Below are 17540 nucleotides of genomic sequence, written 5' to 3' on the forward strand. Positions count from 1 at the left end.
ATCAAGGCTCAGGGAAGTTAAAAAACTTATCCAAGTCCTAAAGCCAATAAGTGTAAGAACAACAATTTAAATCCAAGTCTTGCTCCAGAGCCCTGCTCTTCACACTAAGTCCTGTCACTTCTCTTTTCTCAGTAGTGACATTTGTGACAAAAGAGTTAAAACTGAAACTGGGCAGAAACATTCCAATAAAAGAGATGATTCAATCTTCTTATAAAAGTGAGTTATCTTAACATCTGAAAAGACCTTGGGATCCATGTGACAGAAATCTGTGTTTTGGGTTGCTCTGATGATTTTCTGGCCTAAAATATCTTACTTCAAATCTGTGGGGGTCTGCAAATCAGTCTGATCAGACTGGAGCCCTTAAGACCTTAAGCAATCTGAGTCTTATGGGTGAGATCTAGGGTAAGATTTTTTTTATCAGGGGGGCTAGATTATTATGAAACATGTCATAATCATTTCCTTCTTTTTACATGCAGAAAAACTAAAATGAAAAACACTTCTCTGGTATGCCTAATAGATCCTTTTATATTGCCATTATGCAGTGCTTTGTCTTGATTTGTCATAATCTCTCCTTTCATTAATCTTCAATTATTCTTAAGAATATGGAGCAAAGACATGAAGAGGAATTTATTTCTACACTGTGTGTGATAGAAGGGAATGGGAGAATGGAGAGGGCCGAGAGGTCATAGAAGTATCTAAGAGGACAGGAAGTATGTTTCATGCCAAGATGGGAAGGAAAGAAGAGAACCAGTGGAAGTATTTATGTTTCCTGTCACTGAAATCTTTGATGGGGGTGGTGGTCAGCTGTGATAACTGAGATCTGTCACAGATGAGGTACAGCCTGGGAGAGATCAGGGTAGTTAGTTAGCAGTTCCAGTCTTACTGAAAGTTTCCACAAAGCAAAACTTGAAGAAAGCGTCTCAGCCAGAGCTGCTAGAAGGTGGACTCATTACTGGAGAATGAAGTGATAGGGACTTAACAGAGACAGAATTAAAATTTCGAAGTTGTTGGCAAGTTTCCTGTCAAAGAGTCCCAGGAAAGTGGAACAAGGGCATCCCAAGTACATGGCCACTTTGGAAAAAAGAGTATCAATGAAGGTGGGTGAGGTGAACAGGATTTGCATTCTGAAGTCCTCTAGGATAAGTCCTCACCTATATGCAGGTTTTAAATCAACCATGCATTATTTACCATTTAAACATCATAATATAACTTTGTTGTAAGTATGTTTGTTTTATAAAGATGTTACATATGCCACCCTAGAAATATTCATGAATATAATTAATTCAGAAAATTCATGGGTATTCGTCCTGTTGAATTGTATAATTTACATGATAAATCAAAATACTGGAATAATGACATTTATCTCTGATACAGCATTTAAGGCAGAGTAATAGTATGTCTTACCTTATACCTGTAGTCATTAATATTTTGATAAGTCGATATATAGCATGACACATTTTTTAATTAGATGTTTTCCAAATTGAGGAAACTCAGATTTCACTGTTGACTTAATCTGTTAACTGCAACAGACTTCCAGTTTTGAGTTCTAATTAATAACCTTTTAAAACATTTTTAAAGTACTAATTATGTTTTATATAGTATCTTCAATTATTATGATTTTGAAATAATTATGAAATCCATGTAGGTCAGATTTGACAGTATTCTCTCAAGAAAAGTAATACCGAGTGTAACACCTAAGGAAGAGTAAAACATATTTAAGAGACTGTTTTCCTGGATTATATAAGGAAATACAAGTTGCCAATTAGCTTTTTTTTTCTTTTTAAATTTACTTTAGTTTCTTTTTACTGACAGCTAGAAAAATTCACTGAGATGCTTGGCAATTTTTAAAATAAAATAAGGTATTCATCTAACTTTGAGGCCTGGTCAACTAACCCAACTAGAAGTTTTTAGGCTTCAAGTCTATTAACACCAACTGAAGCTGCCATGTGATACTAGGTCCTACAGGAAGATATCCCTTAAGATTTTCTGAAATATAATCTATAAAAGTAAAATATTTAAGGTCATACTATGGAGAACTTGGTTGGTGGATTCAAAATTAAATAATCTTTCTTCAGTGATGAAAGGAGATCACAGTGGGAAATCTATACTTAATGAGTCTCAGGCACTAAGCTATTGATTTTGTTGTGTTTAATGGATGTCCAATCAATGTGAGAAACTAAAAGATACAGCTCGAATTAACTCATATTATGCTTACATGCAAAATGTAAAGCGAGCTAATGAACAGAAGTCTTTTAATTAGTTTTTTCCAAAAATAATAGTAATTTCTACTCAAATAACCAGTGATGATAAAATTTAAATACATTATTCAGGACTGATGACAGAATAACATAAAATGTGTTTGAAATTTTTAGCTATTTTCTGTAAACCCATAAAAGAATTGCGTATTGATTTTATTCTACTCCCACTTTTGTTTCTATTTCTGATAAGACAAATACTTCATTTGCTTCTAATCAAAATAGACTCATTCCAACATTAAATATTGTGTTTGTTTGTTTCAAATCAGAGTCTAAAGAATTTTTCCTTTAAAAAAATCACTAAAATGCAGAATATCAGAATTCTCCAATCAGAAACAATATGTCAAGCCACAGTAAAGCTGATTGGCTTCTTCAAGCATACAAGACATGGTTTTTAAATGAAAAGCTAATTATCAAACTCAGAAAGACTACCCTGATACATTATGTTAAAATGATGTGTAAGCTACACTACTACTACAGATATTTTAATATTGAGATATAAATAGATGCAAAAGCAAATCCTGACATTAAAAAAAAAAAAACACATAGGCAAATTCTCCTTCATTTGCACAAACACACAATATCACTTTAAGAAGTTGAAATCAAATAAAGACAGGACCCTCAGACGTTCGTGGGGAACAAAATGCCCAGCAAAGTAAATTATACTAATCATTTTATCTCATGAACTGGCAGCACCTACCAGAGCTGTTTAATTACAGGACCAAAATAATAATAGAAAAATGCTGCACACAACAACAGCCCTGTTTCCTATCCTACCTTTGTGGTGACAATGCACAGGCAATCCATCCTGGATCTTTACACAGGACTCAGTACATGGAAATCACACCAGCAACTCAGCAAAGGTGAGAAAAGCCTTTTGATAAATAGCACACAGAGAGAAGCAGAAGCTGGATTCTGCACAGACGGCTTTTCCAAGGGGGCCCCTCATGGGAAACTCGAGCCCTTCTCCATAGAGCTCAAGGCAAGCAGGATTCTCCTAAGCACCGGAAAATCCCCTAGAAATCATCTCCGGCAAAACTTCCCGGTGGCTTGCAGGGCTCCGCGGCTGCATGGTCCTTAAGTGGATTCTGTGATCGGAGCAAGGCTCCCGGAGTGCCTCACACAGTTCTGTCGTGGAGATGAGTGTTACACCAAGCACCAGAGAATCACATTTCAGCTCTCGTTCTTGTTTCTGAATTCTGATCTGCTGCTTCAGTATACCCATAAGATCTCCTTTGCCAGAGTCTCCCCCCACCCTTTGCTGCCTTCGTCTTTCCTACTAACAACTGAGTAAGCACAACACAAAAAACTACCCAGCGCATCTATCAAAGGGCTGTCGTTCCACTGCCAGAACAGCGAGCGGCTTTGGGTAATAAAAAGCTATTTATTATGAGCATGATTCCCAGCAGTCTAAATGACTCGAAAGGTATGACTGAAAAGCTAAGGTGCATGCGGTGCTGCATATATCACATCTCAACTCATTTGCAATTTACAAGGGCAGCTTCTTACATATGACTAGCAGCTTCAAAAAGAAAATCCCAGCCAGGTACATTTTTTAAAAACTGAGAATTTGGAGGTTTACCTTAAAAAACGCTAGATTTCTTCTTTTATTTGTGTACCTATTTGTGCCTTCTCTGACATGTGAATACACAAACAACCTGAATATTTAAAGTATATTATAAAATCGAGGTGGGAGGAGGTTTCAAAGTGTTCATAAAAGTTCCACCATCTGAGAGACAAAAAATGAGTTTTCCCAAACTTTTCCCTCCTCACTAGCTGCCTGCAGGCACTTATTACGTGGGCAGAGCTCTGTGTTCCCTTCTGCGGATTCTAGCAGCAAATGATTAACCCTCTCCTTCCTCCCAAATCCCTCCGGAACTGCTGCACAGACTGCCTTTGAGGCGCTTGACAATCATCATTCTGGATAATAAAATACTTTTTTAGTTTTTTAAGGAACCTCCATACTGTTCTCCACAGTGGCTGTATCAATTTACATTCCCACCAGCAGTGCAAGAGGGTTCCCTTTTCTCCACACCCTCTCCAGCATTTATTGTTTGTAGATTTTCTGATGATGGTCATTCTGACCAGTGTGAGGTGATACCTCATTGTAGTTTTGACTTGCATTTCTCTAATGATTAGTGATGTTGAGCATCCTGTAATGTGTTTGTTGGCAATCTGTACATCATCTTTGGAGAAATGTCTATTTAGGTGTTCTGCCCATTTTGGGATTGGGTCGTTTTCTTTTTGATATTGAACTGCATGAGTTGTCTGTATATTTTGGAGATGAATCCTTTGTCAGCTGCTTCGTTTGCAAATATTTTCTCCCACTCAGAGAGCTGTCTTTTCGTCTTGTTTATGGTGTCCTTTGCTGTGCAAAAGCTTTTAAGTTTCATTAGGTGCCATTTGTTTATTTTTGTTTTTATTTCCATTTCTCTAGGAGGTGGGTCAAAAAGGATCTTGCTGTGAGTTATGTCATAGAGTGTTCTGCCTATGTTTTCCACTAAGAGTTTTATAGTGTCTGACCTTACATTTAGGTCTTTAATCCATTTTTAGTTTATTTTTCTGTATGATGTTAGGGAGTGTTCTAATTTCATTCTTTTACACGTAGCTGTCCAGTTTTCCCAGCACCACTTATGGAAGAGGCTGTCTTTTCTCCACTGTATATTCTTGCCTCTTTTATCAAACATAAGGTGACCATATGTGCCTGGGTTTATCTCTGGGCTTTCTATCCTATTCCACTGATACGACCCAGCAATCCCACTACTGGATATATACCCTGGGAAAACCATAATTCAAAAAGAGTCATGTACCACAAGGTTCACTGCAGCACTATTTACAATAGTCAGGACATGGAAGCAATGTAAGTGTCCATTGACAGATGAATGGATAAATAAGATGTGGCACATATATACAATGGAATATTACTCAGCCATAAAAAGAAACAAAATTGAGTTATTTCTAGTGAGGTGGATGGACCTAGAGTCTGTCATACAGGGTGAAGTAAGTCAGAAAGAGAAAAACAAATACCGTATGCTAACACGTATATATGGAATTAAAAGAAAATGTTTTCTGAAGAGCCTAGGAGCAGGAGAGGAATAAAGAGGCAGATGTAGAGAATGGACTTGAGGACACGGGGAGGGGGAAGGGTAAGCTGGGATGAAGTGAGAGAGGGGCATGGACATGTATATACTACCAAATGTATAATAGATAGCTAGTGGGAAGCAGCCGCATAGCACAGGGAGATCAGCTCTGTACTTATGTCCAAGTAGGGGGTGGGATAGGGAGGGTGGGAGGGAGACGCAAGAGGGAGGAGATGTGGGGATATATGTATATGTATAGCTGATTCACTTTGTTATACAGCAGAAATTAACACACCATTGTAAAGCAATTATACTCCAATAAAGATGTTTAAAAAAAATTTTTTTTAAGGCAAAGAGCTAGTATATATGTTAGAAAAAAAAAAATAATATACTTTCTTTTTCATCCTCTTAGACACATAGGCAGAGACAGACTTGAAACAGAAAGAAACAGCGGTGCAGAGAGAAGGGCGGGGGGAGAATAAGAGACAGAGAAAGTGAGTGACAGAATGGAAAGCACTGCCTGACCAATAAAAATGGAAAATCAATGCTTCCTTCTCGCTAGGAAGAAAACAGATAGTCAACTTGACCATGGACGACAAGAAGAAGAAATGTCTAGGGACCCATACGTTGGGATCACTTCTTTAAGATGCCAGTAGAACCATTCCCCACTCCTCCAACATCCTCTCATTTTTTATAAAAAATGTATTTTCTACAACAAATAATTTGAAAAAAGTGTGGACATGTAAGACTCTTCTACCTTTCATGAATTTTTCAGGTTCTTACCTCAATATTCTCCTGATTGCTAAATAGATGAATGTTTCAGAAACTGACATGCCAGTATTTTACCAAAATGAGAACACCTTTTCTAAAGAATTTAGAAGTTTAAAATTCATAGCAAATCAGATATGTGTTCAGAGAAGAAAAGAAAAAAAGTGGCTCAAAAAATATTTATAGTTAAAAGAAAATTTCCTCTGAACTGTTATCCTACTGGTGTAATAAACTTCAGATAATTTTCAAGTTAAACAGCATAAATAAAACCCATGCTCTAGTCCATTCAATTAGATAACTGTCTTATGGGGTTCAGTGATATGAAAATGTTAAAAAAAAAAAAGCACCACCTTGCCTATTTACCTCCTCACTTATTACATCATCATGATGCTTAATTTAATTCAATACTTCCTAAGCTTGTCTCAGAGTATGTATAACATCATGTCCTTGAGCATTCCCAGGTATCAGAGTTCTTCCCTGATAAAACCATACCATCTTACATGCAATTGATACTGATTATCATATTCATCTTTAAGCTAATTAGGCCTTATGTTCCTATAGCACTTTAAATTTGCAAAGTACTTGTGACATTCTCAGCAGCTTGTAAGTTTAAATGAATTTCCAAGAACAGGTACCTAGTAACTTATTCCAAGCCCTGGGCTTTGTAAGTCACGATCAGAACAGAGACACTCGAGGATTAGAAAGAGAGAGGAAGTAAATTGGGTAGCAGAGGAAGATGGATATTTTACAAGGTATCCTTGGAAGAAAAGTACCTTTGGAACTATATTCCATTTTCCTATAGTGGAGAAAGCTAAGAAATGGGCAAACTTGCAGAGGAAGCCTGATTATTCTTTTGACCCTGGCTGATCACAGATGAAAGCACTTTGTAAACTATAAAGACCTGCAGAAAAGAAAGGCAATTCATCTAGCATAGCTCCTGACCTCCCATATACACTCCCTGAGTCATTCATCTAACACATGTTTGTTGAGGGCTCACGGTATGATTTTTTTGATTAATGTCTGTATCACCTACTAGACCATGAGCACTTTAAAGGCAATTTTGATTGTGTATTCCCATTCTCATAGTATGTACTTACTGGGGACACCAGGCTGAGCACAAACTAGCAGAATCCCTGCCCTCAAGTGATTCAACACCTATAGTACAGTACAATAAGCACTTGGGGTGTTTGAGAATCACAAAGTAAAGGCAATTAACCCAGAATGAAGTAGTCAGGGGCGGTTTTCTAGAGAGGAACCCTGAGCTGAGCTGAGAAGGACCCACAGGAGTTAGCTAGAAGTTGTGAGGAAGAATTCTAAGCACTCTATTATATTTGAAGGGGAGTGAATCAATAATAACGTTCTTCTTTCTACAATCAGCTTACATAAACATATCCAAAGGGTTTTCATTAAATAAAAGTACTTTAGAGCAGGCATTACACAAACTAAACATGTAATCTCTGCTGGAGGAAAAAAAGAGCATCACTCATACAATGTTAAGTGAGTACAAATGTGCTGTGAAAGCCTGTGGAATATACATGTTCTATAATCGTTAGGTTGTACTTATTACATGTGATTAATTGGATTATGTTTGTATGTTTAGATAAAAGTAAATAGGCAGCATTTTAAAGTGTAGTTCTACCTAGGATGCAGCTTTCTATTTTGTGTGTACGTTGCCTTCCATTGATTTTCCTCAGATATAAAGATGATAGAAGATAATCCACTCCTTCATCTCAAGGGAAACATTCCTTTATTTTTAAAATTAACAAGGCATCAGTTTGAAGCACTTTTTTACTGACATAGAGCTCAATTGGTCTTGTGATTTCACAAGAAGTGTTTGGCAAGATATAAAGCCATAGCCTGCAAACTGCTTTACTTGATATTCTTTAAGGTTAAGGATATCAAGCCAGGAATATATTGATTTTCAGTAAAATCTACCATTGGAAGTTTGATACCAGAAAATTGCTATTGTAAATGACTTGCATTAAGTCCATACCTTAACCATTTAAATGCATTTTATTTTGTTTCTTTCCAAAAGGGAAAAAAATATCTCATAGTTAAATATACCCTATGGTTATTCTCCTAGAATCTAGGCCCCATGAGGATAGATATAATCTATATCTCTGGAACCTAGCATGGTACCTGCACTTAAGAGTACCTGTACAGGAACTTCCTTAGTGGCACAGTGGTTAAGACTATGAGCTCCCAATGCGGGGGGGCTGGCTTTGATCCCTGGTCAGGGAACTAGATCCCACATGCATGCCACAACTAACAGTTCGCATGCCACAACTAAGGAGCCAGTGAGCTGCAACTAAGGAGCCCACCTGCCACAACTAAGACCCAGTGCAACCAAGTAAATAAATTAATGAATTTAATTAAATAAATTTTTTCTTTACAAAGAGTACCTGCACAAAATAAATATTTGGGGACTGAAACAATGATCACAGCTCCAGTTACGCCATTTATTTTTCCTGATAAAATATTTTTAAAAAACCTATAATATGGAGCAATGGAAGAGAGACAGGGTCACATGACACAGTCAAAATCTCCAGGAGAAGATTGGTTCAAGATGGCAGAGTAGAAGGACATGCTCTCACTCACTCTTGTGAAAGCACTGGAATCACAACTAACTGCTGAACAATCATCGAAAGGAAGACACTAGAACTCACCAAAAAAGATACCCCACATCCGAAGACAAAGGAGAAGCCACAATGAGGCGGTGGGAGGGGTGCAATCACAATAAAATCAAATCCCATAACTGCTGGGTGGGTGACTCACAAACTGGACAACATTTATACCACAAAAGTCCACCCACTGGAGTGAAGGTTCTGAGCCCCATGTCAGGCTTCCCAACCTGGGGGGCAGCAACGGGAGGAGGAGTTCCTAGAGAATCAGACTTTGAAGGCAAGCGGGATTTGATTACAGGACTTTGACAGGACTGGGAGAAACAGAGACTCCATTCTTGGAGGGCACACACAAAGTATTGTGTGCATCGGGACCCAGGAGAAAGGAGCAGTGACCCCACAGGAGACTGAACCAGACTTAACTGCTAGTGTTGGAGGATCTCCTGCAGAGGTTGGGGTTGGCTGTGTCTCAACATGAGGACAAGGACAGATGCAGCAGAAGTTCTGGGAAGTACTCCTTGGCATGAGCCATCCCAGAGTCCGCCATTAGCCCCACCAAAGAGCCCAGGTAGGCTCCAGTGTTGGATCGCCACAGGCCAAACAACCAACACAGACGGAACCCAGCCCCACCCATCAGCAGACAAGTGGATTAAAGTTTTACTGAGCTCTGCCCACCACAGCAACAGCCAGCTCTACCCACCACCAGTCCCTCCCATCAGGAAGCTTGCACAAGCCTCTTAGATAGCCTCATCCACCAGAGGGCAGACAGCAGAAGCAAGAACTACAATCCTGCAGCCTGTGGACCAAAAACGATATTCACAGAAAGACAGACAAGATGAAAAGGCAGAGGGTTATGTACCAGATGAAGGACCAAGATAAACCCCCAGAAAAACAACTAAATGAAGTGAGATAGACAACCTTCCAGAAAAAGAATTCAGAATAATGATAGTGAAGATGATCCAGGATCTCGGAAAAAGAGTGGAGGCAAAGATCGAGAAGATGAAAGAAATGGTTAACAAAGACCTAGAAGAATTAAAGAACAAACAAACAGAGATGAACAATACAATAACTGAAATGAAAAAAATACACCAGAAGGAATCAATAGCAAAATAACTGAGGTAGAAGAACAGATAAGTGATGTGTAAGACAGAATGGTGGAATTCACTGCCACGGAGCAGAATAAAGAAAAAAGAATGAAAAGAAATGAAGACAGCCTATGACATATCAGGGACAACATTCGCATTATAGGGGTCCCAGAAGGAGAAAAGAGAGAGAAAGGACCCGAAAAAATATTTGAAGAGAGTTTAGTCGAAAACTTCCCTAACATGGGAAAGGAAATAGCCACCCATGTCCAGGAAGTGCGGAGAGTCCCATACAGGATAAACCCAAGGAGAAACACACCGAGACACACAGCAATCAAATTGGTAAAAATTAAAGACGAAGAAAAATTATTGAAAGCAGGAAGGGAAAAAAGACAAATAACATACAAGGGAACTCCCATGAGGTTAACAGCTGATTTCTCAGCAGAAACTCTACAAGCCAATAGGGAGAGGCATGACATATTTAAAGTGATGAAAGGGAAGAACCTACAACCAAGATTACTCTACCCAGCAAGGATCTCATTCAGATTCGATGGAGAAATCAACAGCTTTACAGACAAGTAAAAGCTAAGAGAATTCAGCACCACCAAACCAGCTCAACAACAAATGCTACAGTAACTTCTCTAAGTGGGAAACACAGGAGAAGAAAAGGACCTACAAAAACACACCCCCCAAAATTAAGAAAATGGTCATAGGAACATACATATCGATAATTACCTTAAAAGTGAATGGATCAAATGTTCCAACCAAAAGATACAGGCTCGCTGAATGGATACAAAAACAAGACCCATATATATGCTGTCTAAAAGAGACCCACTTCAGACCTAGGGACACATACTGATTGAAAGTGAGGGGATGGAAAAAGATATTCCATGCAAATGGATGGAATTCAAAAGAAAACTGGAGTAGCAATACTCATATCAGATAAAATAGACTTTAAAATAAAGAATGATACAAGAGACAAGGAAGGACATGACATAATGATCAAGGGATCAATCCAAGAAGAAGATATAACAATTATAAATATATATGCACCCAACATAGGAGCACCTCAAAGCATAAGGCAACTGCTAGTAGCTCTAAAAGAGGAAATGACAGTAACACAATAAGAGTGGGGGAATTTAACACCTCACTTACAACAATGGACAGATCATCCAAAATGAAAATAAATAAGGAAACAGAAGCTTTAAATGACACAACAGACCGGATAGATTTAATTGATATTTATAGGACATTCCATCCAAAAACAGCAGATTACACTTTCTTCTCAAGTGCGCACAGAACATTCTCCAGGATAGATCACATCTTGGGTCACAAATCAAGCCTCAGTAAATTTAAGAAAATTGAAATCATATCAAGCATCTTTTCTGACCACAACGTTATGAGATTAGAAATCAATTACAGGGAAAAATACGTAAAAAAACACAAGCACATGGAGGCTAAACACTACATTACTAAATAACCAAGAGATCACTGAAGAAATCAAAGAGGAAATCAAAAAATACCTAGAGACAAATGACAACGAAAACATGACGATCCAACACCTATGGGATGTAGCAAAAGCAGTTCTAAGAGGGAAGTTTATAGCAATACAACCCTACCACAAGAAACAAGAAAAATCTCAAATAAACAATCTAACCTTACACCTAAAGGAACTAGAGAAAGAAGAACAAACAAAACTCAAAGTTAGCAGAAGGAAAGAAATCATAAAAATCAGAGCAGAAATAAATGAAATAGAAACAAAGAAAACAATAGCAAAGATCAATAAAACTAAGGGTTGGTTCTTTGAGAAGATAAACAAAATTGATAAATCATTAGCCAGACTCATCAAGAAAAAGAGGGAGAGGACTCAAATCAATAAAATTAGAAATGAAAAAGGAGAAGTTACAACAGACGCTGCAGAAATACAAAGCATCCTAAGAGACTACTACAAGCAACTCTATGCCAATAAACTGGACAACATGGAAGAAATGGACAAATTCTTAGAAAGGTATAACCTTCCAACACTGAACCAGGAAAAATAGAAAATATGAACAGACCAATCACAAGTAATGAAATTGAAACTGTGATTAAAAATCTTCTAACAAACAAAAGTTCAGGATCAGATGGCTTCACAGGTGAATTCTATCAAACATTTAGAGAAGAGCTAATGCCCATCCTTCTCAAACTCTTCCAAACAATTGCAGAGGAAGGAACACTCCCAAACTCATTCTATGAGGCCACCATCTCCCTGATACCAAAACCAGACAAAGATACTACAAAAAAAGAAAATTACAGACCAATATCACTGATGAATATAGATGCAAAAATCCTCAACAAAATACTAGCAAACAGAATCCAACAACACATTACAAGGATCATACACCATGATCAAGTGGGATTTATCCCAGGGATGCAAGGATTCTTTAATATACGCAAATCCATCATTGTGATACAACATATTACCAAATTGAAGAATAAAAACCATATGATCATCTCAATAGATGCAGAAAAAGCTTTTGACAAAATTCAACACCCATTTATGATAAAAACCCTCCAGAAAGTGGGCACAGTAGAGGGAACCTACCTCAACATAATAAAGGCCATATACGAGAAACCCACAGAAAACATCATTCTCAATGGTGAAAAACTGAAAGCATTTCCTCTAAGATCAGAAACAAGACAAGGACGCCCACTCTCATCACTATTATTCAACATAGTTTTGGAAGTCCTAGCCATGGCAATCAAAGAAGAAAAAGAAATAAAGGAATACAAATTGGAAAAGAAGAAGTAAAACTGTCACTGTTTGCAGATGACATGATACTATACATAGAGAATCCTAAAGATACCACCAGAAAACCATTATATAATCAATGAATTTTGTAAAGTTGCAGGAAACGAAATTAATGCACAGAAATCACTTGCATTCCCATACAATAATGATGAAAAATCTGAAAGAAATTCAGGAAGCACTCCCATTTACCACTGCAAGAAAAAGAATAAAATACCTAGGAATAAACCTACCTAGGGAGACAAAATACCAGTGTCATAAGACACTGATGAAAGAAATTAAAGATGATACAAACAGATGGAGAGATACACCATGTTCTTGGATTGGAAGGATCAATATTGTGAAAATGACTATACTACCCGAAGCATTCTACAGATTCAATGCAATCCCTATCAAATTACCAATGGCATTTCTTACAGAACTAGAACAAAAAATCTTAAAATTTGTATGGAGACACAAAAGACCCCGAATAGCTAAAGCAGTCTTGAGGGAAAAACTCGGAGTTGGCGGAATCAGACTCCCTGACTTCAGACTCTACTACAAAGCTACCGTATTCAAGACAATATGATACTGGCACAAAAACCGAAATGTAGATCAATGGAACAGGATAGAAAGCCCACAGATAAACCCACGCACCAAGGGTCAAATAATCTATGACAAAGGAGGCAAAGATATACAATAGAGAAAAGACAGTCTCTTTAATAAGTGGTGCTGGGAAAACTGGACAGCTACATGTAAAAGAATGAAATTAGAACACTCCCTAACACCATACACAAAAATAAACTCAAAATGGATTAGAGACATAAATGTAAGACTGGACACTATAAAACTCTTAGCAGAAAACATAGGAAGAACACTCTTTGACATAAGTCACAATAAGATCTTTTTTGACCCATCTCCTAGAGTAATGGAAATAAAAACAAAAATAAACAAATGGGACCTAATGAAACTTAAAAGCTTTTGCAAAGCAAAGGAAACTACAAATAAGACGAAAAGACAACCCTCAGAATGGGAGAAAATATTTGCAAACCAATCAATGGACAAAGGATTAAACTTTAAAATATATAAACAGCTCATGCAGGTCAATATCACAAAAACAAACAACCCAATCCAAAAATGGGCAGAACACCTAAATAGACATTTCTCCAAAGAAGACATACAGATGGCCAAGAAGCACATGAAAAGCTGCTCAACATCACTAATTATTAGAGAAATGCAAATTAAAACTAAAGTGAGGTATCACCTCACACCAGTCAGAATGGGCATCATCAGAAAATCTACAAACAGCAAATGCTGGAGAGGGTGTGGAGAAAAGGGAACCCTCTTGCACTGTTGCTGGGAATGTAAATTGATACAGCCACTATGGAGAACAGTATGGAGGTTCCTTAAAAACTAAAAATAGAACTACCATACGACCCAGCAATCCCACTACTGGGCATATACCCTGAGAAAACCATAATTCAAAAAGACACATGCACCCCAATGTTCATTGCAGCACTATTTACAATAGCCAGGTCATGGAATCAACCTAAATGGCCATCAACAGACAAATGGATAAAGAAGATGTGGTACATATATACAATGGAATATTACTCAGCCATAAAAAGGAACGCTATTGGGTCATTTGTAGAGACATGGATGAATCTAGAGACTGTCATACAGAGTAAAGTAAGTCAGAAAGAGAAAAAAAAATATTGTATATTAACACATATATGTGGAACCTAGAAAAATAGTACAGATGAACCAGTTTGCAGGGCAGAAATTGAGACACAGATGTAGAGAATAAACGTATGGACACCAACGGGGGAAAGTGGCAGTGGATGCAGGGTGGTGTGTGTGTGATGAATTGGGAGATTGGGATTGACATGTATACACTAATATGTATAAAATAGATAACTAATAAGAACCTGCTGTATAAAAAAATAAATAAAATTTGAAAGTTTTAAAAAACCCTATAGTATGCATTTTTGTCCATATGAGAACCATATATGCATATAGTAACTATTATATATATATATTTATGAAAGAAAGAATATATAATATATAGTAAAATAAATATATATATGTAAGAAAAAAATAGATTGGTGCATGTATGTAGCTGAAGATATATGCAGCTACAAATATTTTTATTGGCAAATCCAGTCTGATGCAAGAATGTTGGTTTGGAACAACCCAATTTATAATGGAAAAGGACAGTTTCCAGCTAAAGTGCTGCAACAACCACTGCATGCTGCCGAAACTAGGCATTTGCCCTTGTGATAGAAACATAGTAATAAATAAAAGCATTTTATTACTAATAGCTGTAATTTATCAAGTGGCTATTACCTGAAGTATTGTGGAAGATACGTTACATATTATCTCTGATGGTCACAACACCCTGCAGAAAGGAAATATAATTCCCATTTCATAGATGAAGAAACCGAAGCTCCCTGAGATTATACAATTTTCCCTAGATGACACAGCACCTACATGCCTCCAACCTGGAGTGCAAAGTCTGTGAGCTTTCCATCTCACCATACCTCAAATCCTGAGGCAGTTTCTGCCTCCCCTGGTCCAACTTGAGAGTATGGCACTGACAGAGCCAAAAGGCCCTCTCTAGCCAAAGGTAGCCTAGACTCCATGCAGACTAAGTATAAACAATTTGTGATTCCCCCTAAAAAGACAGGCCTGTCTCTGGGCTCCTATAATGAGTCCTACTTAGCTTATAAGGACCTTGGGAGCAACCCAGAAGGAATGGACTCTCCAAAAGAAAGATTATCTCCGAGGAAAATAACTAAAGAAATCTACCCATGTGGACTCTCATCCCAGTCTGTCTGTTCCCCATTTACCCAGTACAGCAGGCACACAAGTGACATCTGCAAAGTTTGTTAACTTAGTAAAATAAATAGACTGCAGGCAGGTCATGGCAAAACGCCTGCCCTCATTTCTAAAGTCTCCAGAGGCAAATAGAAAATTCAGATCAACTAGAAAAGGACTGACTTTTCTAAAGAATTCCCATGATGAAAAAATATCTGGATAGTACTGGATCCTGAAATTAAATCATGCAAGGCCAGAGTCTATGTATTCTGCACACGTTAAATGTGTGTGATTCTTTGTAAGAGAAACATAACAATTAAATTTAAAAATTTTCAGTGAATCAAAAATTGCTACAGAAGTCAAGAAATGTTTACTTTTCACCTACTTTCTCATGATTTTTCATTGTATAGACCAGAAATGCATGTAAATTTTACTTATATAAATGAAATGGAACATAGCTAATTGATAACCAGTAACTCCCCCTTTATTATTATCACCAAAATCTAAAACACTTTTAAAATTGCGATAATTTTGTATAGTAAACTATAAATCATGAAATCATCTTATAAAAATTCTGTTTCCCTAACAAATCAGTTTATATAAACTTTGTTGAACACCAAGTATATTCCTTATGAGGATCAATGTTTCCCACTATTATACAATGCTATGAGTTGAACAGAGTACAGAAATTCAAATAGGTGTGCACAGAGCACAAATCAAAAAAGCTATATGGTCTGAAATGCAATTTTGCTTTCCAGTTAATGTAAATAACCTCAGTAGTACTCCTAAATGCCCTTCCACATTCCACCTTCCTACACCCCATCGTACTTGCCTGCTACCTCTTTCTCAAATAACAGTATTTCACTCTCATTCTTCCTCAGGGCCTTGATTTTGTTGTTCTGTCTGCCAGAAACTCTCTTCCCCTGGATCTTCACGTGGCTGGCTCCTTCTCATCATCCATGTCTCTGTTTAGATGTTACCACTTCAGTAAAGCCTTCTTCACCTGACCTCCTTAAGTTAGATTCCCTTCCATCATTCTCCATTAAATAATCCTGTTTATTTCCTTCTTAGCAATTACCACAATCTGAAATTATATTCTTTTTTCCTCTCTTATTTTTTGAAATTTATTCCTGAGAATAAGAAGTTTGTCTGTTTTGTCCATGGCTATATCACCAGTGTTTAGAACAGTGCCCAACACATAGCAGATGCTAAATAAAGACTTTTTCAAATAAATGAATAAAATGTATCACAGGGAAACTATTTCATTTTTAAATAGGGTTATAGTCAGGAGTCAACATGAAATTTGCAACCTATTGCTTTTAATACAGCTTGTTTTCTAAAGATGTGATTGACACTAACCACAGTATTTATAAATATATACAATATAGTTTTCAGATTAAGCATTAACTTTTTATTAAGCAGGCTGTGATTAGGCACACTCACATACCTATTATCATTAAGTATTCTCGACCAATGAAATAAATTTAGTTTTTCAGGTGATGAAACTGAGGCCCAAATTTATACAGCTACTGAGTTGGTAAACCAGTGCATAATGGGTATTCCACTGACTGAGTAGATAAGCCAGGATGTGAACCTCGATCATCTAACTCCAAGTCGCATCCCATTATTGTTATAATAGTGATCTATTGCACTTTCAAAATCACTGAACTCATTGATCCAGGTAGTAAATACCATAAACTGCAAATATTTGGTTCTAAGATATTCTGTTCTTTATCTGAACAGAATATATATTGCTGTTTTCAAACATATGTAAAAACCAGGCTCATAAATACAGATATATTAAATGATCAGAATCTCATTTCTATAGTATTTGTGTTGCTTTAGAGGCAGCTAATAGATAAATTGATATTTGGATTGACTAGTTTAAAACTAGCTTTATGAATATGTCAAAGTTAGTAACAAGAAACCTGATCTCCAGCAATGCTAGTACAGAAGTCCAGTCATTAATCTTTAAAAGGCAGAACAGTGACCCTGAGGCACTACAAGATGCTCAAAGGCAAAGATGTTCACAGTATCCTCATCAACCTGGAAATGAGGAGTAATTACATTCGATGTTTTAAATTAGTAAACAAAATTAGCCAGAGGTAACCACAGTATTCCATTAAAGAAATAAAATAAAAAAGATTATT

At 37.0% G+C, this 17540-nt stretch overlaps 1 protein-coding gene across 13 annotated transcripts in view; it reads right to left on the reverse strand.

The window, feature by feature from the left end:
• Nucleotides 1–17540, reverse strand: part of DLG2 (discs large MAGUK scaffold protein 2) — a 2016902-nt gene that overhangs the window by 1607916 nt on the left and 391446 nt on the right. For 2 of the 13 annotated variants that reach the window (XM_060303830.1, XM_060303828.1), the window contains exon 1: nucleotides 3033–3460. The exons of the other annotated variants lie outside the window; for them this stretch is intronic. In XM_060303830.1, coding sequence (XP_060159813.1) covers nucleotides 3033–3062 — 30 coding nt within the window. In that variant the 5' untranslated portion in view covers nucleotides 3063–3460. Of the gene's footprint in view, nucleotides 1–3032; nucleotides 3461–17540 lie in introns of those variants that run through there. 13 annotated transcript variants of the gene reach the window in all.

The sequence above is a fragment of the Globicephala melas genome, chromosome 8, assembly GCF_963455315.2.
Source record: "Globicephala melas chromosome 8, mGloMel1.2, whole genome shotgun sequence".
NCBI lineage: Eukaryota > Metazoa > Chordata > Mammalia > Artiodactyla > Delphinidae > Globicephala > Globicephala melas.